The sequence below is a fragment of the Parambassis ranga genome, chromosome 22 (genome assembly GCF_900634625.1).
Source record: "Parambassis ranga chromosome 22, fParRan2.1, whole genome shotgun sequence".
Lineage (NCBI taxonomy): Eukaryota > Metazoa > Chordata > Actinopteri > Ambassidae > Parambassis > Parambassis ranga.
Genome location: NC_041042.1, coordinates 1,470,275 through 1,492,885, shown reverse-complemented (window position 1 = coordinate 1,492,885; position 22,611 = coordinate 1,470,275). Strand labels below are relative to the sequence as shown.

General features: G+C 51.1%; 1 protein-coding gene across 1 annotated transcript in view; it reads left to right on the top strand.

Annotated features, from left to right (window-relative positions):
- The window catches only part of syne2b (spectrin repeat containing, nuclear envelope 2b), a 77,382-nt gene that overhangs the window by 20,307 nt on the left and 34,464 nt on the right, over positions 1–22,611 (top strand). The window contains exons 31-77 of the mRNA XM_028395971.1: positions 151–746; positions 825–980; positions 1,056–1,206; positions 1,290–1,448; positions 1,558–1,725; positions 1,804–2,106; positions 2,385–2,592; positions 2,669–2,781; positions 2,854–3,056; positions 3,123–3,230; positions 3,306–3,585; positions 3,692–4,015; positions 4,086–4,406; positions 4,482–4,769; positions 4,868–5,095; positions 5,174–5,290; positions 5,391–5,717; positions 5,789–6,133; positions 6,206–6,384; positions 6,459–6,675; positions 6,804–6,902; positions 6,978–7,142; positions 7,249–7,596; positions 7,669–7,805; positions 8,460–8,589; positions 8,685–8,858; positions 8,949–13,013; positions 13,287–13,448; positions 13,575–13,730; positions 13,869–14,113; positions 14,214–16,281; positions 16,371–16,705; positions 16,785–16,929; positions 17,015–17,215; positions 17,292–17,551; positions 17,643–17,802; positions 19,014–19,169; positions 19,249–19,389; positions 19,469–19,645; positions 19,742–19,879; positions 19,951–20,136; positions 20,210–20,323; positions 20,407–20,559; positions 20,633–20,734; positions 20,804–20,935; positions 21,688–21,807; positions 22,182–22,262. Coding sequence (XP_028251772.1) covers positions 151–746; positions 825–980; positions 1,056–1,206; positions 1,290–1,448; positions 1,558–1,725; positions 1,804–2,106; positions 2,385–2,592; positions 2,669–2,781; positions 2,854–3,056; positions 3,123–3,230; positions 3,306–3,585; positions 3,692–4,015; positions 4,086–4,406; positions 4,482–4,769; positions 4,868–5,095; positions 5,174–5,290; positions 5,391–5,717; positions 5,789–6,133; positions 6,206–6,384; positions 6,459–6,675; positions 6,804–6,902; positions 6,978–7,142; positions 7,249–7,596; positions 7,669–7,805; positions 8,460–8,589; positions 8,685–8,858; positions 8,949–13,013; positions 13,287–13,448; positions 13,575–13,730; positions 13,869–14,113; positions 14,214–16,281; positions 16,371–16,705; positions 16,785–16,929; positions 17,015–17,215; positions 17,292–17,551; positions 17,643–17,802; positions 19,014–19,169; positions 19,249–19,389; positions 19,469–19,645; positions 19,742–19,879; positions 19,951–20,136; positions 20,210–20,323; positions 20,407–20,559; positions 20,633–20,734; positions 20,804–20,935; positions 21,688–21,807; positions 22,182–22,262 — 15,141 coding nt within the window. The remainder of the gene's footprint in view (positions 1–150; positions 747–824; positions 981–1,055; positions 1,207–1,289; positions 1,449–1,557; positions 1,726–1,803; positions 2,107–2,384; positions 2,593–2,668; positions 2,782–2,853; positions 3,057–3,122; positions 3,231–3,305; positions 3,586–3,691; positions 4,016–4,085; positions 4,407–4,481; positions 4,770–4,867; positions 5,096–5,173; positions 5,291–5,390; positions 5,718–5,788; positions 6,134–6,205; positions 6,385–6,458; positions 6,676–6,803; positions 6,903–6,977; positions 7,143–7,248; positions 7,597–7,668; positions 7,806–8,459; positions 8,590–8,684; positions 8,859–8,948; positions 13,014–13,286; positions 13,449–13,574; positions 13,731–13,868; positions 14,114–14,213; positions 16,282–16,370; positions 16,706–16,784; positions 16,930–17,014; positions 17,216–17,291; positions 17,552–17,642; positions 17,803–19,013; positions 19,170–19,248; positions 19,390–19,468; positions 19,646–19,741; positions 19,880–19,950; positions 20,137–20,209; positions 20,324–20,406; positions 20,560–20,632; positions 20,735–20,803; positions 20,936–21,687; positions 21,808–22,181; positions 22,263–22,611) is intronic.

The following is a 22,611-nucleotide window of genomic DNA, read 5'->3' as shown; positions in this document are numbered from 1 at the left end:
TAGTTCTGATTCATTCTTACAAAACAACTGAATGCTAGCTTAATTTCTGAGAAAAAAATATTTTGAATTTATTATGAGAAGGAAAAATCAGAGTTCTTATGTTCGGAGGACTTGGAATGTAATGTCACACCTCACTTTGATTTGATACAGGACCTGGATGACAACATCCAGAGTGAGCTGGACCAGCTCTCCCGATTGGACCCTGAATCAAGTGACCTGGACCCCAGAGACTGCTACCCTCTGACCCGTGAGGTTGAGACACACAGAGCCAGCCTGGATCAGCTCCGACAGCAGGTCCGTAAGAGTGAAGCTGCCGCCCGTGCTTTGGACCGCTTCCTCATGTCTCTGCGTACAGTGGATGAAGACATCTCCGGGGTCCAAGGCGCCCCCTGCAGTGACGCCGTCGTACTGCAGGACTGCCGCTCTAAGCTGAGTTCAATCAGGCAGAGTATTGACAGCCTGAAAGAAAAGGCGCCTCAGCTGGATCTGCTGCTGCAGGGGGCCAGGCTTACTGTCACCCGGGATGGTGTCCCCGCCTCCTGCCTGGACATGGTGACGGCCCTGCTCAGGCGGCTGGAGGAGGCAGATGGAGAACTGGCCAGCCAGCAGAAGAGCCTCCAGAAGGAGACCCAGAGTAAATCCCTGGGGCTGAGGAAGAGGACGCTGCTGGGGGAGCTGAGGAAGCTGCAAGACACCATAGAAACTCAAAGCCTGAAAGAGCCCACCATGCCTGCAGTGCAGCACAGGTGTGTGCTGGTGGTTTTATCTTAAGTGTTTAATGATCCACCGCAGAAACGATTGTTTAAAAGTCTGTTATTTTACAGACTTCGTGCCCTGTCAGACCTGGAAGGCCAGCTGCAGGCTCAGCAAGCTGAGGTTCAGAGCATCCGAGAGCTGCAGGAGAAACAGGGAGGAGGGGAAAACCTGCTGGAGGAGCTGGAGGCTCAGTGGAGGAGGACTCAGAAAAGCTTTTCTGATCGGTAGGACGGTCAAACATGCAGCAGACAGACACATGTAGACAGACAGGCCTGACATGCTCTCCCTTCCTCCTGCAGGAAGAAGCAGTGCAGCAATCTGCTGGAGCTGCTGAAGAAGTTCCAGACCTGCCGCAGCCACCTGAGCAACACCATCCAGAGAGCTGAGCACACCATCAGTGATCAGGCCTCCTATATGGGCAAAGACAACCTGCAGAGGAGCATCACAAAGGTCAGGTCCAGCTTTACATAACACAGACAAGAACCGTGGCAGACTCAGGAAGCACACGTCTGTATTTACACGTGTCTGTTCAGGTCCGGGACATCAAGGAGGAGCTGGGCGGCCTCGGGGGGCAGATGGAGGAGATGAGGACTGTTTGCAGGCAGCTGCAGTCCGAACTGAAGAAGTTCCCCGACTGCAGTGAGACGTCCTTCGAAGTAGAGGCGGAGACGCTGATGGACAGCTGGCTCGATGTATGAAACATGCAAACACAGAAAAACCTGCTCAGCTGTTCTTCAAATTCAGAATTCACTCCAAAAACTTTGAAATTCATTTTAGTTGTTGCTTTCTGGTCCCCCTCAGGTGACAGAGAAGACAGATGCCTACATGGACAACCTTCAGGTGGGGCTGGAGCTGTGGGAGAAGCAGCTGCTGCTGGGTGGAGAGGTGGACAGCTGGGCTGGAGCCAAGCTGACCCTGTTTGCAGAGAGCCATCCCTTCCACAATGAACAGCAAGTTCTCGCCATGAGGGTAAGACTCCACAACTCCAACTACACCTACACCTCAGTTTTGGTGTCTTTAAATCTGTAACCATGTTTCATTTTGCAGGATGAGATCCACGCCAACGAGGAGAACGTTGATCATTTTCACAAGAAGTCTGCAGAAATCCAGGAAATGCTGCAGACTCAGGAGGCCCCGCTGGAGCTGCAGGTGATGGAGACCCAGCTGAGGAAGAGGATGGAGCAGGTGAAGGAGCTGTTCACTGACTGCACGGACGTCTTTGAGGAGCTAATTGCTGTGAAAAAACATCTAGCTGAGAAGATAGAGGAGTGTCAGACAGCGGTGGAGAACATCCAGTCTCGCCTCAGTAAGGTGGATGCTTCAGGGCCAAAGGTGGAGGCAGAGATACAGGTACGAGCGTGATGGGACAAAAAATGAGACGTCCTCAGTGGTCTGTGATGTTTAAATGTTCTTAACATTAACTAGCTACAGCTCAGCTTGCTTGGTCATTATAGCAAAAGAAAGTCTGGGTGAATAGCAGTTTTTCTTGCTACTGATCTGGCTAGCATGCGTCCCGCGGGATGGACTTTGGGCATGTCTGCTATAATGTTATCACTAGCTAGTTGTGCCTTAGCCAAGCGATATTAGCAGTTAGCTAGCTAGAATGAGTTTTTTGTGTCTCTGTTCAGGATCTCTGTGATGATCTGGGGTCCCAGGAGGAGCAGGCCGAGGCGGTGCTGAAGGAGGTGGGTCTGGTTTCCAGTGTGGCCAGTCCTCAGGTGCTGGAGGCGCTGTCTGTGGACTGCAGCAAGCTGAGGGACGCCATCTCCCGTACCAAAGACATGGTCCACCTGAAGAGAGAAGAGAGGGACAAGGGCCTGCTGAAGGTCATCGGAGGTCAGTGCGGAGAATTGTGGGATGATGTTAGCATTAGCTATCAGAGTGGGGGTTCTTATTATTAACTTCCTTCCAGCTGAGAAGCAGTCCTTTGAGGACTGGTTCCAGGACCTGCAGCTGTGCGTCAACGAGTGCTTTGAGAACCCTGAGAGCAGAACAGATGTGGAGACATCTGTGCAGAGACTGACTGTGAGTCTACACATTCACAGGCTGATTCGTGTGTGATGGACATACCTGCAGGGTTTGTTTCTTGTCCATCAGGGTTTCCTGAAATCCAAAGATGCAGAGAGACGACTGGAGCAGCTGAAGGAGCAGCTGGAAAGAGGCAGCCAGCAGGTTCCTCCTCAGCAGCTGTCGGAGCTCCACGACTGGCTGAAGGAGCAGCAGGAGGAGGTGGCCACGTTCAGAACCCACTGCCACTACCGGCAGAAACAGATGGAGGATCTCCTCAGAGACTTGGACAGGTATTCTGACTCCCTCAGCACCAAAGTCACTGTTGAGAACACACAGGTGTAACACTTGTTTTCTAGTCTGCAGAAGCAGCACGACAGCTTCTGTGAGTGGCTCCAGAACAAAGAGAAGCAGTCTGCGGTGTCAGAGAAAGTCCAGCTGCTCCTCAAAGACCTTCAGGATGAGAGGTGACAAACCCCACACCTGGAAGTACTGCAGCTCACATGTTGTAAACAAACACTGATTACTGTGCTGTTTGACAGTGGCAGAGCGGAGACCCTCAGCCAGCTGTTAGCATCGGTGCGCAGGCAGGGCGTCCGAGCCGAAAGCCTCCTGAAGGACGGCGACAACTTGATCCAGCGCTATAGAAACCTGGAGGCTCGACTGCAGAAACAGGCTGAGGCCCAGAGGGCGCTGGAGAGAGAGCACGATCAGTTTAACACCCAGGCTGAGAGCACCAGGACCTGGATCAGTGACCTGCTGCGACCTCTGACCAATGCTGACAGAGATGCCAAGATGGAGGACATAAAGAGCAAAGCACTGGTTAGTTTCTCTCTCCTGTCACATGATCATGATGTTGGTGTGCTCTCATTGGTCACAGTGTGAAGCTGAGATCTGTGTGACTGTCAAACCATGTTTTTGTGACCAGGCCATCCTTAGGTCCAGACCAGAGGGAGACTCTAAAGTGAACAGCCTGAGGAGGCAGAGCGAGCGTCTGTGTGAGCAGGACGAACCGGATGACAGCCAGAGACAAAAAGTTCAGCTGTCAGTCAGAGACACGGAGACTCTGTGGGAGACGGCGCTGCAGGCGGCAGAGGAGGTGCTCAGCAAGGCGGAGACACGAGCTCTGTTGGACAAAGACATTGAGGCCTTCCACGCCCACGCTGAGAGCGTGCAGTCCTGGATCAGAGACCACGACACCAACCTGAAGTCTCTCAGCAGTCACATGATGCAGGCTGAAGGAAAGATGCAGGTGAGTGTAAACCTTTGTGTGGATCAGTCTGTTGAAACCTTGCGGTGAAGCAGCGTCTGCTCCTCTTCAGGCCGCTCTGAGCTTCAGGCCTGACGGAGAAGCAAAGCTGCAGGATCTGAGACGACAGTGTCAGAGTCTGTGTGACGACCGCGGCAGCCTGGACGAGGGCACAAAGCGAGAGATTCATGATGCCGTCGGCCACACAGAGGAGCAGTGGAGAAAGGTGGTCCAGGCTGCTGAGGAGGCGGAGGCAGAGGCAGCCGCTGACAGAGACGTCGAAGCTTTAAAAACAGAAAGTGAGGCTCTGCAGCGATGGATCAAAGAGCAGAGGCAGAAGCTGCTGGCACTCGGAAGTCATGTGGAGTTTGAAACAAGGATGCAGACAGCACAGGTGAGGTTAAGTTTATCTTTGGATGCAGAGAGTGAGGACGACCTATGACCGTGTGTCGTGTGTCTTCACCTTCAGGCTGTCATAGCTTCCATACCTGAAGGACAGTCCAGGCTGATGGACCTGAAGAGACGAGGTGAGAGTGTGTGTGAGCACAGGAAGCCGGACGTCCAACAGCTGCTGACGAGCACAGAGCAGCAGTGGACGGCGGTCCTGCAGGCCGCCAGGCAGGCCGAGCTCCGGAGCCTCTCCGAGGACTTCGACACTCAGAGTAAAAGCACTGAGTCCTGGATCAGAGAGAGACAGCAGAGGCTGCAGGCTGTGAGCAACCACACACCTCCTGAGGAGAGAGGCCGCACTGCGCAGGTGTGTGTGTGTGTGTGTGTGTGTGTGTGTGTGTGTGTGTGTGTGTGTGTGTGTGAGCCACAACTGCTTCATCTGTGGAACCCTTTTTTTTTGTGTAGGCCATCCTGACCTCCAGACCTGAAGGTGACTGTCAGGTGAACAACCTGCGTAGACGAGGCCAGAGTCTGTGTGACCATCAGGACTCTGACGAGGCTAGGGGGGTCCAGGTCCAGCAGACAGTCAGAGACACAGAGGAGCTGTGGAGGACGGTCCTGCAGGCCGCCCGGCAGCTCGAAGCTGCTGCAGGAGCAGAGAAAGCCCAGGAGGCGGAGAGGAGGAGGACGGAGGTGAGAAGAACCACTAAGACCAGGCTGATCAGGCCTGTATTTCAGTTTCATGTGCATTTTTATTCTTATCCTTTATAGCTGCGAGAATTCGACTCCCATCAGCAGGACACGGCTCACTGGCTCAAAGACCTTCGACAGCAGCTGGAGTCTCTGTGCAGCCAAACCAAACCTGAGGACAGAGTCCAGGCAGCACAGGTGAGCTGATGGGCCACGATTAGGGTGTAAATCAGTTGATTTGGGTTAATAAAGCCCTTCCTGTGTGGATCCTGGGTGACTTTCCTTCTCTCCTCTTCAGGCCATTTGGAGCTCCAAGCCTGAAGGAGACTCTAAGATCCAGAAGCTCAGAAGTCAAGGCCAGAGTCTGTGTTCTCAGGACCTCGAGGACCACAAAAAACAAGAGGTTCAGGAACGATTAAGAGACACTGAGGAGCAGTGGACTAAAGTCCTGCATGAAGCTAAAGAAGCCTCGAGTCAGGCCGAGAGGCAATGCACTCTGGACGGGCAGCTGAGAGACTTTGAAACCCTGAGAGGAAACACCGGAGCCTGGCTGGAGGAGAAGCAGGAGACCCTCAGCCGCCTGGACAGTCACACAGACCCAGGACTCACCATAAACATGGCACAGGTCTGGTTCGGAAGATTATGTATTTTACAAACACAGAGAAGTGCTTCTAAGATTTATTCTTTATTTTTCAGACTGTCTTGAGCTGCAAACCTGAAGGAGACTCCAAGCTGGCAGAGCTGAGAAGACAAAGCCGGAGTCTGTGTACGCAGGAGGACCTGGAGGAGGACGCCAGGCGAGCAGCTCAGAAGGCGGTCACAGACTCGGAGGGTCGGTGGACGATGATCCTGCAGACTGCTGAGGCCACTCTTAAGAACGCCGAGGTCCAGTACTCACTGTCCAGGGAGCTGCAGGCCTTCCAAATCCACGCAGGCAGCACACAGAGCTGGATGGATGGCCTGCAGAGACAAGCGGACAGCATGGGGGGTGGCACTTTGGGCAGCAAGACTCAGTTAGAGGACCGACTGACCACGGCTCAGGTACAGTAGAGGACATAATGCATCCTAACCTGCACATATATGGTCCTAAGAGGTGAAATCTTTTGTGTTTAGTCCATCCTGAGCTGCAGGTCCAATGGTGAGACTCAGGTGTCAGAGCTACAAAGACGAGCTCAGCGTCTCTGTGACCAGCAGGACCTGGACGAGGACAGGAAGCAGGAGCTTCATCAGATGGTCAGAGACATGGAGCAGCGATGGAGGACCGCCCTGCAGGCAGCCGAGGGCACACAGAGGTACAGACAGCTGTTAGCATTGGAGACATAAAGGACGTGGACAGCAGCTGATTCTGCTTCCTGTCCCCCATTAGGCAGCTGCAGGTGGTCGTGGATCGCCTCGTGTCCTGTCAGGTCAAACGCCATCAGGCTGAGACTCGTCTGGCTGAGCTCCAGAAGCAGACGTCTGGCCTGCCGCACGTATTTCCCTGGCCTGGCCTGGGAGAGCGCAGGCAGGCCGTAGACCAGGCCCGGACATTGCTAGACCAGAGTACAGCATTAGCCCCAGTCCTCAGAGAGGTCCACTCAGAGGTACAGACCTAGACTCCCTACATGTTTCTATGACAAGGTTCTAGACTGTATGTGCACACCGACTCATCCTGGTGTGACACCAACAAACTGTGTGTCATGTGATTCAGTCATGTGATCATATTCTTCAGGCTGCGGAGCTGTTTGAACTAACTCAGGACCAAACCTGGTCCGATCCGACCTGGACCACCAAGCAGGAGTCCATCCCTGCTCTGCTGAGGCAGCTGACGGTGAGTCCAGAGCTCTGGATGATGAGCAGTCCCTTTGATGGACAGCAGAGTGACGCTGTCTGCTGCTGTTTGTAGGAGGCGGTGACGGACCTGGAGCGCGGCATTCTGACGGAGCGGCAGTGCATGCAGCTGGTGGAACAGCACGAGGCGGCTCAGGACTGGCTGAGGGAGCAGGTGAAAGGGCTGAGACCTCCTGCATCAGAGCGAGGGGGTCTGCACGGCGCCGCCAACACCCTGAAGGTCAGAACATTAATCCACACTCCAAGTACGTTAGTGAGGGTTCAGTCTGACTCTCCTCCTCTTCTTCCTCCTCTTCTTCCTCCTCCTCTTCCTCTTCTGCATCCAGGCATTGCTTCAGACTGTGGACAGAGAGCAGAGAGAGATGAAGGAGCTGGACTCAATCAGAGACAGTTTGCTGTGCCTCTGCACCCCCGGCGGTCAGGATGCCCTGAACCTGGAGGTCAGCCACCTCCACGACCTCTGTGCCAGCTCGGAGCAGGAAGTGAGGGAGCGGCTGGCGGCCTGCGAGAGGCAGCTGGAGGTGCTGGACTCTCAGCTGGTGAGGAGGGCTCAGGGTCTGAAGGAGAGAGCCGCTGCACTGCAGTGGGAGCTGCGATCTCTGGACCAGGCGCTCAGCTACAGCGAGCCTCAGAACAACATCCGTCAGCTTCAGCAGCACTGGACCAGCCTTCAGGTGGTTCATGACAGAAGCCTTTTATTTTTTATTTAAAAGAATAATGATAAAGTTTCCGTTCCTCCCTGTCAGAACTGTGAGAAGTCACTGGAAAATTTGGGGGTGAAAGTTAACGACCTGCACCAGGAAGTGAAGTCGCCGTCCTCCACCGATGAGCTGCCACCAGAGATCATCAGGGTGGTCGAGTCTTTACAGCAGCAACACTCCAGGTGTCACAACAATCACATGAGCTGCACGAACAAATAATGACTGAAGCACACACAACAATGTTTATTCAGTTATGACCCAATGTGTGACGTCAGTAAATAGATAAAATTAGAGGTGGTGAAATGTTTAAGACTAAAATTGTAAAATATATGTTAGGAAAAAATACAATTTACAAGAAAAAAATCACAATTTTACAGACGTGTGGATGTACTTTGTTAAAAATCAACAACAAAACCCAGAAAATCATAAAGTCAGGAATTTATGAGGAAGAAGTTCACAAATTTAAAGCAAAAATAATTCTAAATTCTCTGAGGCAATACATTTATAAATGTGAGATTCTAAAGTTGTAGAGTTGTCGTGTGTTTCGGAGCCTGAAGAACACTGCCGGCTGCGGGCGGCTCGAACAGATTTAGTTTGATGGACCCTCAGCTGGCGTTTGTCTGTTTCAATTTACTTTTCAATCACTGTGAGATGGCTGAGCAGGTCACCCTGCTCCTGATCATCAGCTACATGGAAACACCGTGCGTCGCTGTCATTGATAAGACATCCTCAGATCACATGTTCACCGCAGGAAGCAACCGTTTAACCCTTTGAGTCTCAGATCATCTTCTCATCTTTAAAATAAATCAAGTGTTCATGTGATTTTGTGTCTACAGTCTGAGGTCCAGGCTGACTGATCATCAGGGTTCCTGCTCCACAAACACAGCCAGCTGTCTGAGTGACTGTCTTCAGGCTCTGCAGCGGTGGAGCCACAGCAGACCTTCAGAGTCCGGCTCCGCTCTGCAGGTCTTTTAATCTGGAGCATCTGTTAACTTTTAGATTCATTTCAGACATTTTTCTGATCACACACCTAACTGCCTTCCCTCCTTTCTGTGTGTTAGGGGATGGTGGAGGAAGGTGAAACACTGCAGGCCGACCTGCAGGAGGCGCTCTCTCACCACCAGTTCCTAACAGCCTGCCTGAGCAGCAAGTTGTTTGAGAAACTGGAAAAGGAGTGTTCAGGGACCCTCGGAGCCGCCGAGTCACACAAAGCCTCTCTGAAGCAGAGCTTAAAGGTGCAGTTACCCTGACTGACATCACTTCAAATATCAATTATCCTGAATGAACAGATCAGTGTTGTAATCAGTATGTTTCCTCCATTAAAGGAATTGGATCAGAAGAGTAAACAAAAACCGTCCGACACCACAAGGGCCTGCGTGATGCCACCACCACGGAAAAACAAGCGTTCACCTGAGAAAAAGTCTCCAGTTAAACAGCAGCGCAGCATTTCTCTGTCAGAAAGATCTTCATCTGTGGAAGAGGACGCGTCTGTGTCTGTGGAGGACAAAACCCAAAAACCTGCTGCAGTCAATGAAGAGACACGATGTGATGCTGTGGAACAAACCAGAACCACACCAACAGCTGAACAGCCTGCTGCCACCGACCAGCCCGCATCTGTCAGCGAGGGAACTGCAGCTACACCTGTACCATCCAGGAGGAAGTCCAAGAAGGTCGATGCTACACAGGTGTCGCCCTCAGGTCAGACTGAGGTGGAAGAAACAAAACAAATAGTCACATATATTCTAGACGTGTCAACAACTGATGGTGCAGGTGAACTCACCAGCAAACCATCTGCCACTCAGCCGGACTCTGAGAAAGAGAAGACCACCGGCGAGCTTCAACCTTCTAGTTATGAGGCAAAGAGTCTTGCTTCAGAACAAAGTGCGGTCTTACCGCCCATACGAAAGTCAAAGAGTCCAAAACTTCCTCAGAAATCTGCCGACCAGCAGACAGCACCAAAACCTGCAGGTCAAAGTACCATTACAGAGGAAACAAATCTTGTACCATTCAGAAGAAGGTCAAAGGGTGCCGAAACTTCTGGGCAAGGTGTTTCCAAGAGAAGAAGCACTGATATGGAACCAGAGGATAATAAGAAAGAAGCTTCTCTGACACACCAGGTGGAAACAGAACCAGCTGAAACTACTGCAGTGAGAAGTAATGGTAAAATCTCTCCAGCCAAAAGAAGATCAAAAATTCTCCTCCCAGAACAGACAACTAAGGAGGAGCAAGACACTTCACTGAGTTCTGAAGAGCAAACTGAAATGAAGAGGCTGGAGGTTTCCTCCATTCCAGAGCCGGTGGCGGCCATTGCAGAAATTCCTGGTGTGGAGCTAAAGGAACCCAAAGAGGAACCAGCGATTGTTGTTGAAGGGTCACCAGAGTGTTTTGAACCACTCAGGAGGAAGTCAAACGATGAGAACAAAAGTTTGGTTTCTGAAGAAACAAAGCTCGGGCCATCACCTTCAACACAGGTGGAACAAAACAAGAAAGAAAAAGGTGAAGTTTCCCCAACCAAAAGAAAGCAAAAGGGTCTGAAACCTTCCTCAGAATTTGCTGCCAAAGCTGTGACAGAAATCATAAAAGAACCTGACAGTCACAGGTCTGTAGAGGAAACTGAAACAAAGCTCGTACCAGCCAGGAGGAAGTCGAAAACTGGTGACACTTCTACAGGTCCAGAGCCAGCATCTGTGACTGAAGTTGCAAAAGATTTGGTGTCTAGGGGGACAAGAAAAGAACTGAAAAATGGAAGTACTGCTGTTGTGGGTGCACTCACCCCGCCCACAAGGAAGTTAAAGAGTAGAAAAGCTTCACCAGATCTTTCATCTGAATATGCTGTTACAGGAAGCAGGAGGAAGTCCAAAGAAGGTCCTGAGGGTCAAAAGTCAGCTTCCACTCCGGAGGTGGTCACAAAACCAACTACTGTGGAAAAAGGAAAGCTTTCACCACCCAAGAGAAAATCAAAACCCTCAACAGAACCTGAACCTGAATCAGATGCCACACAAACCAGGAGGAAGTCAAAGGAAACTAAGACAGAACCTCAACCTTCAGGTACAGACATGGCCACATGTGATGTTTCACCAGCAAAGCAAAAGCCAAAGGGTTCCCCCGAACTTTCCAACGAGAATCAGATTCTAGCCAAGCATGACACTGAGGTCATACCACCAAGGAGGAAGTCAAAGAGTCCTGAGCTTTCTGGAACTTCAGAGACCTTGGTTGTTCCAAAGATCACTACTCAAATGGAACGTGAACAAACCAAGGACTCTGACTCTGAGAGCGTAGTGATCGCCATTTCATCAGGAGCCATGCCTGTTCTACAAACCACTTCCCAACAGATACAAGACCTGTGGTCCAAGAGTCAGGTTCTTGTAAAGGGGGTCAGTCCAGGACCTGAGACGTCTGATGCTCAACCTCAAGAAAAGAAAGTTGCCACAGTCATTCTTGACACATCTCAGGTTTTTGTTCATATACCTGATACCCATCACTATAAAGTGGACATTTCAACCCCACAACCTGAGCCACCACAGACTGTCATTCCAGAGCCTGAAGACAGCTCTAAAAAGGCCCCAGAACCAACCATTGCCAAACCCACAGAACAAGTCTCAGCCACCGAGCCCCCTCTCTCTGCTTCTGACACTACAGATACGCTGTATGGATTAGATTACATTAGCAAGTTATGGAAAAACACATCAGACACTGAAAGGAGGTATTTGATTCTAGATGTGCCTGATACAGGACTCACAGTGGCAAAGACGCCCGAGGCTGAGATGAGATCATCCGAGGAAGAGATCAGGAAACCAAGTGAAACTATGAGCCAGCTCTCAGAAACCCTGCAGGAAGGAACCACAGATGACAACAGGCCTACGCCCTACTTTGAGACAGAAAACAAAGACAGGACCGGGGTCGAAGCGCAAGGGGTCAAATGTGACTTTTCTCAGCCAACCTCTGCTGGTTCTGCAGCTGTGCAGCCTCATGAGACCGAGACGGGAGCTGTCTCCACAGAGCAGGATATAGTTAAACCAAGTGAAACCGTGAGTCACCTGTCTGCACAGGAAACACTACAGGAGAGACTGAAGGAGGTTTTGGATAATTATGACATCCATGAGGACCAAAGTAAAGTGTTAACACAAGCTGAGGAAGCACGAGAAGTCCGCATTCTACAGCTGGACATACCAAGCAGTGGCAATAATGAATTTCATGCCACTCAAAGTGACTTTGCTCAGCCGAGGCCACGTTCACCCAAAGTGCTGCTACAACAAGAGACAGAGTTCATAGAAATAAACTTGTATGAGCAAGATGAGTTCAAACTGAACCAAACAGAGACCCTGACTGGAGAAAAGACTTCTGTCACCAGAGCTAAAGAGCCGAGGATTGATATTATTCAAACTGTCATCCAGACTGAAGCAGAGACAGGAAAGGTCCCGGCTGATGCTGCATCGAAGAAAGCTGCAGTTGAGATGACTTTAATAAAGATGCAAGAAGGCAACGCTGAATGTGAGGTCAACCTGGGTCAAAGTCTTGTTTCTGAATCACTACCAGCACATGAGACAAAGGTTATAGAGATAAGCCTGCACGAGGAGGACACAGAAAGCCAAACTGATGCAAGGACAGAGATCTGGGAGAGCACACAGGACAGACCAGGAGAAGACCAAAGCCTAGAAAAAATGTCTGCTAAGACGGAGCCTAAAGTGCTTGTTGTACAGCTGGATATACCGACTGGTATTCAGTGTGAGAGACCGCCAGAAGGTGAGGATACAGATGATCATCCTGAGGGACCAGCAGGACTGGAGGAGCAAGAGAGCCGAGACACTGTCACACAGCAAGAGAAACAGGACAAAGAGGCTGAAGGTCACAGCCAAAAAGATGAAAACTTCTCAAAGGATGTTCACGATGCTCTCCAAAGCCTGAATGAGAAGGCAGGGACAAAGGGGGAAACCATACAAGCAGAAACAATAACGGATACAAAGGAGGACAAAACCTCGTCATACATTGAAGACCTGACCTCAACTGATGTTCACCCTGAAAAGACGGCGGTTCAGATCACCATGATTAAGGTGGAGGAACCTGTTCAACAAGAACTGGTCGACAAACAAGACCAGGTGGAAGCAAATCCACTAGAACCTACACTGGAAAGACCCAAAGAGGTCAAGAATACTGTTGATCAAGAAGTGTCGACATCTGATGAGTCCAAGAGCGAAATCATGTGTGTCACAACCAAAAGGGAAGCAGAGGTGGAAACCCAGCATGTGGAGGAAAGCTCCACATCTGAGCTGAGTGTCCCTGCAGTCCAAAGAGAAAAGACAGAAAAACTGAAGGAAAAGAGAGCTCAGGAGGAGGAAAGAGACGTGAGTGTAGAGCTCCAAGTGAGGCCTCACAGTGCGACTCTGCCTGAGGTGAGCTTTGTTTTGTCTCCAGTCTTGTCCATCTATTGTCCTTGTTTCCTTCAGGAACGTTTCAGTTTGCACAAAATACCTGCAGAAGCTAATATTACACACACATGCCATCGAAGGTTTCAGTGCTTTAGGGCAGGAATACGAGCTGCCTGATCTTAAGGAGTAATGTACTCAGACTTCTCATTCAGACGGGATAAACTTGTTTTACAGAGAGTTCTTTTCCCAGCTTAACTGAAACAGTATTCAGAAGTTTATGGTGTTTCATGTCCACAGGTGCCTCAGACATCTTCAGCTGTCATTGATCATGTCCATGTGGAAGCTGCACCTCCTCAGGAACACAGAGCAGAGGAGGCCGCAGAAGAATCTGCCATGAGCAGCATCTTCACAGAGATACAGCTGCTTGCAGGGATAGGACCCAACAGTCAACTCATCGAGGTATGATTACTGTCGTGTTGGATTTTAAAACCCCCATCAAGAATTACAAACTCCTCTGAGGTCAACTTTAAAGGAATAAACCATTCTGGATGATGTTGACCTCCTGCTGTGTCTTTGTGTCTTCAGGGCAAACCCCTGGAGGATGCTCCAGAATCTCTGATTACATCCACCACTGATTTGGACGGTCGTCTAACCAGACTAGTGTCTAAAATCCTGAGCTACAAGAACCGCCCAGCTGAGATGAACCCAACGGCCATGGCCCAGCAGGTGGAGGAGATTCAGGTGATTTTATAGACTCCAAAGAGAAGCTTCAGTTGTCTGCAGCAGCTGATGGAGATCATTGGAGGAGGGCTTAAGGTTTAATGAATGTATAAATTTATGAATTTAAGAAGGTCTAACGAATGTCTGTTCCCTCTTCAGGAGTGCAGAGAGGTCGCCCAGGCCCAGGTGTTGTTGCTCTGTCAGCTGAGGGAAGCTGATGATGCTGACAACCAGGAGGCTCTGGAGAACCTGGAGGACCAATGGAGCGCTGCTGCTCAGGATGCAGCTACTGTCATCCAGAGTAAAGAGGCTCAGCTGCAGCTGGTGACCGACTTCTGCAGACAGATCCAAACGTCTAAGACCACGATGAGCACACAGGCAGAAGAACTGGATGCTATAAAAATGTACGTTTCTATTCAATGTTTTCCTCATGGAGAACATCAAGCTTTAAAGTGTTCTCAAGTTCTTTTCCTCTGTGATGTGTGCATCACTGTTTTCTTTCAGGTCTCCACAGGAGAGCAGCTCAAAGAAGGTGGAACATCTGCAAGCCTTACAGAGAAACATGGAGGAGAACAGAACCGTGCTTGGGGAGTTGCTTGTGACCCACACCAAGCTGTGTCCCCACCTCAGCCGGGCTGAACGAGCAACTGTGCAGACTGAGCTGAAGAATCTACAAGAAACCTGGACATCCCTTGAGAGAACAGTGGAGAGTAGCCTCCACCACGCAAACATCCATTCTCACAAGACCAGAAGTCTTCTGTCAGAGTTATCAGGTCTACAGGAACACTTGGAAACAGTCGTCAAAGACCTTAAATCCAAGTCTCTTCCATCTTCTCAGTGGAACTGTAAGCAGGCACAGCAGCTGATGGAGGCGAATGCTGAGGTCAAAGCAGCCCAACAGCAACACCTCTACTTACAGCAGCTGTCTGAGGTGTTGCTCCTCAGCTCACAGTGGGAGATGGAGTCAAAAGAGTTAAATCAGGGGCTCCAGAGTTCCAAAGACAAACTTGATAACACAGAGGCACTGGTGTCCTCCCAAACCCTGAACTGTGGCAACCCCGTGATGGAAAACATCATCGTGGTGATGAGGGATGGACTTGCGTGGGCCAAGCAGACAGAGAGTGACATTGAAGGCCGGAGGAAGCAGGTGGCTCTTCTCCCTGAGGAGGTCCACCGGCAGCTCAGAGACCTAAAGAAACTGCAGTCTGAGGTGATGGCCAAACAGAGCCAGCTGGAGTCACTGGTGGAGGAGGTGACTGACCTCCTTCCACAGCTAGACCAGGCTGAAGAAGTGCCCATGGTGCATGCCTCTCTGGAACGCCTCGAAGATCTCGAAGCGTCCACCACAGAGAAGCTGTCCAAGGCTGTGAAAGAGATCGAATCAGGACTGCAGACCAGAGAAAAGCTCTCAGAGCAGATTGCTGACATTGACTCCTGGATTTTGGCTCACCTGCAGAGAGATGCTTCCAGAAGTGCAGACAGTGAATTCAGGAGTCCGACTGAACTGGATCGCAGGCTTCGCCAGATTCAGGAGACTCTGGAAGAGGCTGAGAAGCAGGCTGCTGTCTGTGAGGCTCTTCTGATGAAGAGTAAAGACATCGCTTCAGAACTCAGCGTCACAGAGAACTGTCAGCTGTTTGACAAGCTCACCAAGATCCAGGAGGACATCAGAGCCATTAGCAGCTACGAGAAAGCCAACAAAAAGGATCTGGATGAACTCATACTGACTGTGGATTCAAGCAGGAAGACCCTGGCCACTGTGGAGAAGAGCCTGAGGCAGATGTTGGTAGATCTGAGCAGACACAGGTTCCCCATCACAAGAGAGTCCCTTCAGGCTTTAGAGCCTTTTAAACACATGATCTTGGAACACAAGTCACAGGTCGACCTTTTACAGCCCTGGATTCCCCAGGAAAAGACCAGAGAACTGAACTCAGTCATTTCTGAACTTCACAGCAAAATGGTTACCCTGGAAATGAAAGCTAGAGATCATGAGAGGTACCTGAACACGAGGCAGTGCGTGGAGGACCTCAGGGAGAAAGTCCAGGAACAGGTACACCAAACCAAAGAAGAGAGCAGGGACCTGGAAAAGAGGTACAAAGTCTGTCAGACCCTCCTGGTCCAGGTTCCTCTGGTGAAGGGACTGTGTGCAGAGGCTTACTCCAAACTTCAGGCGATCTCCGCTGACCTGTACCCCTCACAGCTGAGCACAGAGCGACAGAGGCTGAAGCAAAACGAGGACAGCCTTAACACCTGGGAGATGACACTCTACAACAACCTCAGCATCATCGAGTGGAACCTGCTGAAGCAGCTGGACCTTGAATCAGAGAGGAAGGACACTCAGGCCTACCTGAGGAGGACTCAGCAGGAGCTTCAGAGAGTCCCTGAGCTGGAGCCAAACGAAGCTGTGATTTACAAAGAATACCAGAGAACTGTGTCCCTGAAAAAGACTGTCGAGTCAAGAATGAGAGCTCTGGAGGTCCTGGAGCAAAAGAAGGGAGACAAACAAAGACCTGGATCTCAAGATCTGATGGACCTGAAGAAGGCAGTCCTGAGTGAATGTGACTCACATATGGCAAGTGGATTTTATTTTCCTTATTTCTTCATACGTCGAGGCTCTTGATCAGCTCTGTGACTGTATCTGTGTGCTTTGTTCTATTTTAGGAGAACGTCTCTCGGGCCAGGGAGTCCTTCCAAAGCTACACCTGTGCCGTTAGAGAGGCTGCACAGTTCCTGCGGGACATCGAGGTCTCTCTTTTGCCTCCTCAGGGCTCTGTAGGACTGTGCTGTGAACGTCTGGTGCAGACCCAGCAAGCTTTGGACTCACTGCAGCAGCAGTTCCAGATCCAAGTGGAGAAGCTCCAGAACCATGTCACTCTGCATCCTTACCTGTCCCCGCTGAAGGTGGAGCAGCTCCAGGAGAACATTCTGAGCCAGCTCCTAGTGAGGATGTCCACTCTCCAGGCGAAGGGCCACATACAGCTGGAGCGTCTCAGCAGGTGCTGGTCTCACAGTGTGACAGTGTGTGTGTGTTAGATGCCTGAGTGTGACGGCTTCTCTTCTTTTTTTGTCTTTCAGGTGTGCAGAGCAGCACAGAAAATTCACCGAGTGCCACGACGAATTCACTCAGAGCATGAAGACAGGAGAGAACAGGCTCCTACAGCTCATCTCCCAAAAAGTCACCTGCCTCGCTGACTGCATGGACCAGGACACCAAGCTCAGAGTACGTTCAGTACGAACAGGTCACATTCTTCAGGGCCTCATATTTTCCTCTAAATGCTGAATGATGGGACTCTTGTCTCGTTCAGGCTCTGTCCGAGGAGACGGGCGCCCTGCTGAGGCGTCTAGAGGAGCTGAGGGAGTGGTGCCCGGAGCAGAGCTGCTGTGGTGGCAGGGAGACTGGAGTGACCGCCATCTGGAGACGGTTCATAAGACTGCGGCGCTGCACGCAGGAGCTGACGGCACGCAGTGAAGAGAGAATCACAGAGTGGCGTGATGTCACAGACAGCGTGAGTAAATCCTCCATGCAACAGGCGTACATGATCCATTACAGCCCAGGAAATATGACGCTTCTGTGATCCTCAGGTGGAGAAAGCCGCTGTTGTGCTGGAGCAGGTGGAGGTGGAGCTTCCTGATGGCTGCAGGGTGAAGGCCTCCATAGAGGACCTGCAGGACCTGCTGCAGTCCTGGGAACAGTACCAGGACAGACTGGACTGCGAACACCGAGCGCTCTCTGCACTGGAGCTGCGTGCTGCCAGGCTGCTGGGTGTCCCCGCCCACCTGGAACAGGCCCCTCCCACTCCGCTCTGTCAGCAGCTGCAGGCCATGCAGGGCCGATACAGCAGGTACACAGATCCACGGTTTGATGTGCGAGCCCTGACTGAGCTGTGATGCTGCTGTATCGCCCGCCTCTGATGTGTGTGTGTGTTTTCCCAGTGTGAAGCAGAGGAGCAGGGAGGGTCTGCTGGCGGCCAGGCTGGAGCTGGAGGACAGAGAGAAGCTCCGAGAGGAGCTGCAAGGGGTTCGTGTTTGGCTGGAGGCGGCGGGTGGTGTTCTGTCAGAGATGGAGCAGAGCAGCAGCACACAGGAGCTGCAGGTGAGACTCACCCAGGTGACATCACACCGACAGATGGACAGCTTCAAACCCTGACCTCCATCAGTCCCACTCCATCATTTACAAAGCTCACAGAAATCCTCTAATTTTTCATCTTACATGCTCAGATTATTCATCTGTTCTTCAACAACAAGCACCACGTTTCCTGTCACATGATCATGGTCAGTGTGCTCTGAGTGGTCAGCTCCATCCTGTCTGCAGTCAGAGAGCAGTCAGAGTGTGTGTGCAGAATCACTCAGGTATTCAGACAGAGATCAGCTGCAGGAAGCTGCAGGTCAGACAGAGACTCTGAGTGTTGGTCATGTGACTGCTGCTCACAGTGACTCCATCATGGCGTCCTGCTGGCTGCTGAGGGGGACAGGGCTTTTAGGTTTTACTGAGTCTTGTTGGAGTGAACTCTCATATTTATATTAAATGATTAAATATGTTACATCTAAGCCTACGTTTGGTCTTAGTGTTGCACATGCAGTTATTGTGGAGGAAAAGAAGCAGCTGGTTATTTTTTAATAACTGATCCTCTGATACAAACAGAGCGCTCAAAGCTCCTCTCACCATGTCAGCCGGTGGAGTGAATGTAATGAGTCTCTAATGAGACGAGAGCTGCTGACACAAAGATACATTCATACTCTTTATAAAGACGTAAAGTTTGGGTAACATGGTTTTGTTTCGTCAGAGGCGGTTTGTCATCTGTTCACTAAATATGAAAAGTCCAACCGTTGGCATCGGGCCCAGTGGCGGTTTAGTGTTCTATCAGCCCAGAGACCCACTGAGAGGGCAGAGCCTTTTGTCCCAAAACCTGAGTCCAGGCCAGCATCTCATCCACTGCAGTGTACACACACACAAACACACACACATATACACACACATGCAGGGAGTCTGTGTGTTTCTGAGAGACCCAAACCTCCCCCATCACTACCCTCACCCTCACCCCTCCACTTGTACCGCACACCTTTTGTTCTGTGTTGTAAGTGGATCTTCCAGGTGGCCATTGTAGCCAAGTCATTTCATGGGCTCACACACACACACAGGCGTACACACACAGGCGTACACACACATAACAGTCTCAGTGTCCCGTAGTGAGGACCAGTTCTTTCTGTGAAGTTCTCTCCTGTTGCTGTGCACAGAGTTCACTCGTCCGCTGACAAACTTTTAATCGTCTTTTTATTAATCGTCTTGGAAATCTGTGGTTCCAGGAAGTCTACAGCCAGCTGTGTACTCAGAGGGCTTTGCTACAGCGCATCATCGAGAGCCTGAAGATGAAGTACTCAGACCCGCAGGCTCCTGCCCCGCCCGAGATCGACGCCCAAGTGCAGGACGTCACGAAAACTCTGCAGCAAGTGGAAGTAAAGGTGCAGAAGCTGCACGATCAGGACACAGGTAACAGGAAGAATCAAAGAGTCTGATGTTCTTCTCTGATTGGTCCCTCAGGTGGGTGAGGCGGTGCAGAGGAGTGGTCCTGTGCACCAACTGGGCGCAAAGATGTCTGAGATCCAGGCTGGCCTAAGTTCAGTCCAGGGCCGCCTGGAGCAGAGGAGCCCCACAGTGATCGAAGCAAAGGTCACTCAGAAGGTGAGTACCGGAGGCAGGAGAGCAGGAGCAGGGCTTGATGTGACAGGGAACACTGACTGGATGTAACTGTCCCCCTTAGCGTGTGTGGGACGAGCTGGACAGGTGGCACTCCCGGCTGGCCGCGCTGGAGGTGGACATGCAGGACTTGGAGAAGCCAGAAGAGGCGCTGCCCCTCACAGAGAGGCTGGTGGAGGTGCAGCAGCTCCACTCCCTGCTGGCCAAGCAGGCGGAGCAGAGGACCACCCTGATCAGCAAGGTGTTTGTACTGGTTGTTGGTGGCTAGCTGTTTAACCATTAAACCATTTAAAAGATAGCATGCTAACACTGAAGACTGGTTTCTGCTTCTCGTCAGATCCACACGTGGCTCCAGGAGCATCAGGAGATGATCAACAGCTCCAAGAGCTGGATGTCTGAGGCTCAGACCTGGCTCGTGGCTCCCTGCACCTACACCACTGCCAAATGTCTGAGCAGCCACGTTCACGCCCTGCAGGTCAGCGCCACTCTTCGTGTTCTCGGTGGTAAATGTGAATGTCAGTGATGCTTCCCGTCTACGTCTCACAGATGGTGCTGGACGACTCGGCCCAGATCCGGTCCACCCTGCAAGGCTTCGGCTCTGTCCTGAAGGAAATGTCACAGGTGTGCAACATCACGACTCTGCAGGAACAGCTGCTGGAGGCGGACCGCCAAGTGGCCCGAGTTCAGGAGAGCTTCACGGCTCCCCTGTCCCAGCTGCAGCACGCCGCCGCTGTGAGTCTTGATACCTGTACAGGTTTAATGGCCTTTAAATCCTCCAGTGTACTGACTGATGTTTGATTGGTAGGAGGTGGAGGCCATCGAGAGTGAAGTCAGGCGGATGGAGAATGATGTGGCGGAGATCAAGAACTCGTTGTCTTCACCAGAGACGTTCCCCAGCCCGAGAGAGGACAGCCTGAAGGTGGCGCCTTCATCATCAGATGGATGATGGAAATCTGAATGTTTCTCTGCTGTTGGTCACTGTGTGCTCTCTGATGTGTGCAGGCGGTGGACCAGAAGATCCAGTCGATGAGGAGAACTGTGGCTGAGATCCAGAAATGTAAACCAGGACTCTGTCTTCCAGAGAAGGCTGAAGAGACTCTGACTGTCTTCACTGTGGTGGATCAGCTGCAGGTGCTGCTGCTGGAGCTGGAGAAGGTCAGCTAATCAATCAATCAATCAATGTTTAAAGCAGGCATGACCCTCACTGTGAACCTTCTGGTCTCTGTAGAAGGTTCCTGCTCTGTTCATCCAGCAGCCTCCAACTCCCATCCAAGCCAAAGCTCCGCCCACCACCACCCAGCTCCAGACATCCACCTCAGAGAAGGAGGAGGTGGGTTCAGCTTCATCAGAGGAAGTCAATGTTTTAAAATGTTCTATGACACTTCCTGCTTCCTCTCAGACGGAGGAGCCTGGCCACATCAGAATCGCCCACGTTGAAGAGGACGTGCTGAAGAGATCTGGGGCCGCATTGCTGAAGGTGGAGCGGTCCTCACCTGAGCAGAGGCAGTCCGAGACACCCGAGAAGACTCCGGTAAGAAGACACGCATTTGTGACTTAGTAATCTGACATCTGCACAGAAACCTTAGCAAAGCAAAAAAAACACATTTGTGTTGTTTTTACTTCCACGTACTCACATGCACGCACAACCACACGTCCCTCTGCATGTTACTAATGTTTGGATTGTTGATGTTTCCTCCATGTTAAAGTGCAGCTGCTGGGACACCGCTAGAGTTTCAGTCACACTATATTTTCAAGATCCAAACATTTCACAGTAAATTTATAATAATGTAGGTGCACAAATCAAAGGACGTTCAGGACACCAGTGGACGATGGAACCGCGGTTAGCATCCTGTTGCTAACACTCATGACCCCAAAATTAGTTTAAACAACGTCCCGTCTCTACTGTGAAGCTAGCGAGCTAGGCTTGGTTAACTGCTAGCAGCCAGAGAGGATAACAGCAAGTCATCTGTGGCTCCATCAGGTTGCTAAATTAAAAGCTAACGACAGGAAGTAGCATCAGCTATCTAACCTCCAGCTAACTAGCTAACTGCATCACTGAGGAAGAACGGGTCACTTAGTGGCTACACATGCTAACATAGGACTATGAAGGCTGGTTTAATAGAAGCAAAACAAAAAGCACAGCTCTGGTAGGAAGGTCACAGCACCATCACCAGCACCATCACCAGCACCACCATCAGCACCATCAGCCATTCACAGCGCACTGTCCCAGATGTACTTTTGACCCCTCCCCCTCCTGTGACTGAGCATGTCTCCTGTCAACAGCAGGAGCGTCCGGGCGTGCTCCGGGCGGGGAGTGAGGAGCAGAGAGTGGAAGAAGGTGGAGGAGGTGGAGGCGGTGTTTTCTGGTGGCTCTGGGATGCTTTCCTGAGTGCGTCTCCAGAGGTAAAATAAAAACAGATGCAGAGCTGCAGTGGAACTCCCTGTCGTCCACTCCCTGTCCTCTCACGCTTCTTTCCCCGCTGAGCTCCTGGTGACCCGGTCAGCGCCACTCAGTGTAGGAGGGCCACAGATGATTGGATGTCAGCTCGATGACACGTCTGGGGCCCGATGATCCAGTTTGAGTAAAGCATTTATGTTTCTGACCCGGGTCACCGTGTGCTGCCTTCACCTTCCTCACCTCTGCTGCCCTCTCCCCCCCTCAACCTCCTGCTCTGCTGTGTTCTGCCTGTAGAGGGCACTATAAACCCTAACCCTGTGTGTAGGAATCACATTAACACACTGCTGTTAACTGTTTGTTCGTTTGTTATTGTTCGCAGCAGGAACCTGCAGCCGTGGCCTCAGAGGAGACTGGAGCTGCTGCTGGACGGAGCGCGGAGCAGACTGCAGTCCATGAGCAGGTAGCTCTCATCAGTCCTCCTGTTAAACACAATATCACAAGAACGTCTCTAAAATCAGTACGAATGTCAAGCTCGAGGTATAACGCATCTCCCTCAGTTTAACCCCTCGTAGGCATGAGGATGTAGAGCACCACACGTTTCCCTACAGCTTAACTTCACAGCACCTTCCAGCAGACGGTCCTCACTTTAATGGCTTCTAGATTGGAACTTTTTTCACTTAAACTGAGGACTGAACTCAGAGTTTCCTGCAGAGCTTTACAGTTAGACCACAAATGGTACAAACTGGTACAAAAAACCATTCTGGTCTCAAATGATAGGTTTCCTTCTAGTGTCAATTGTACAGGGGGTG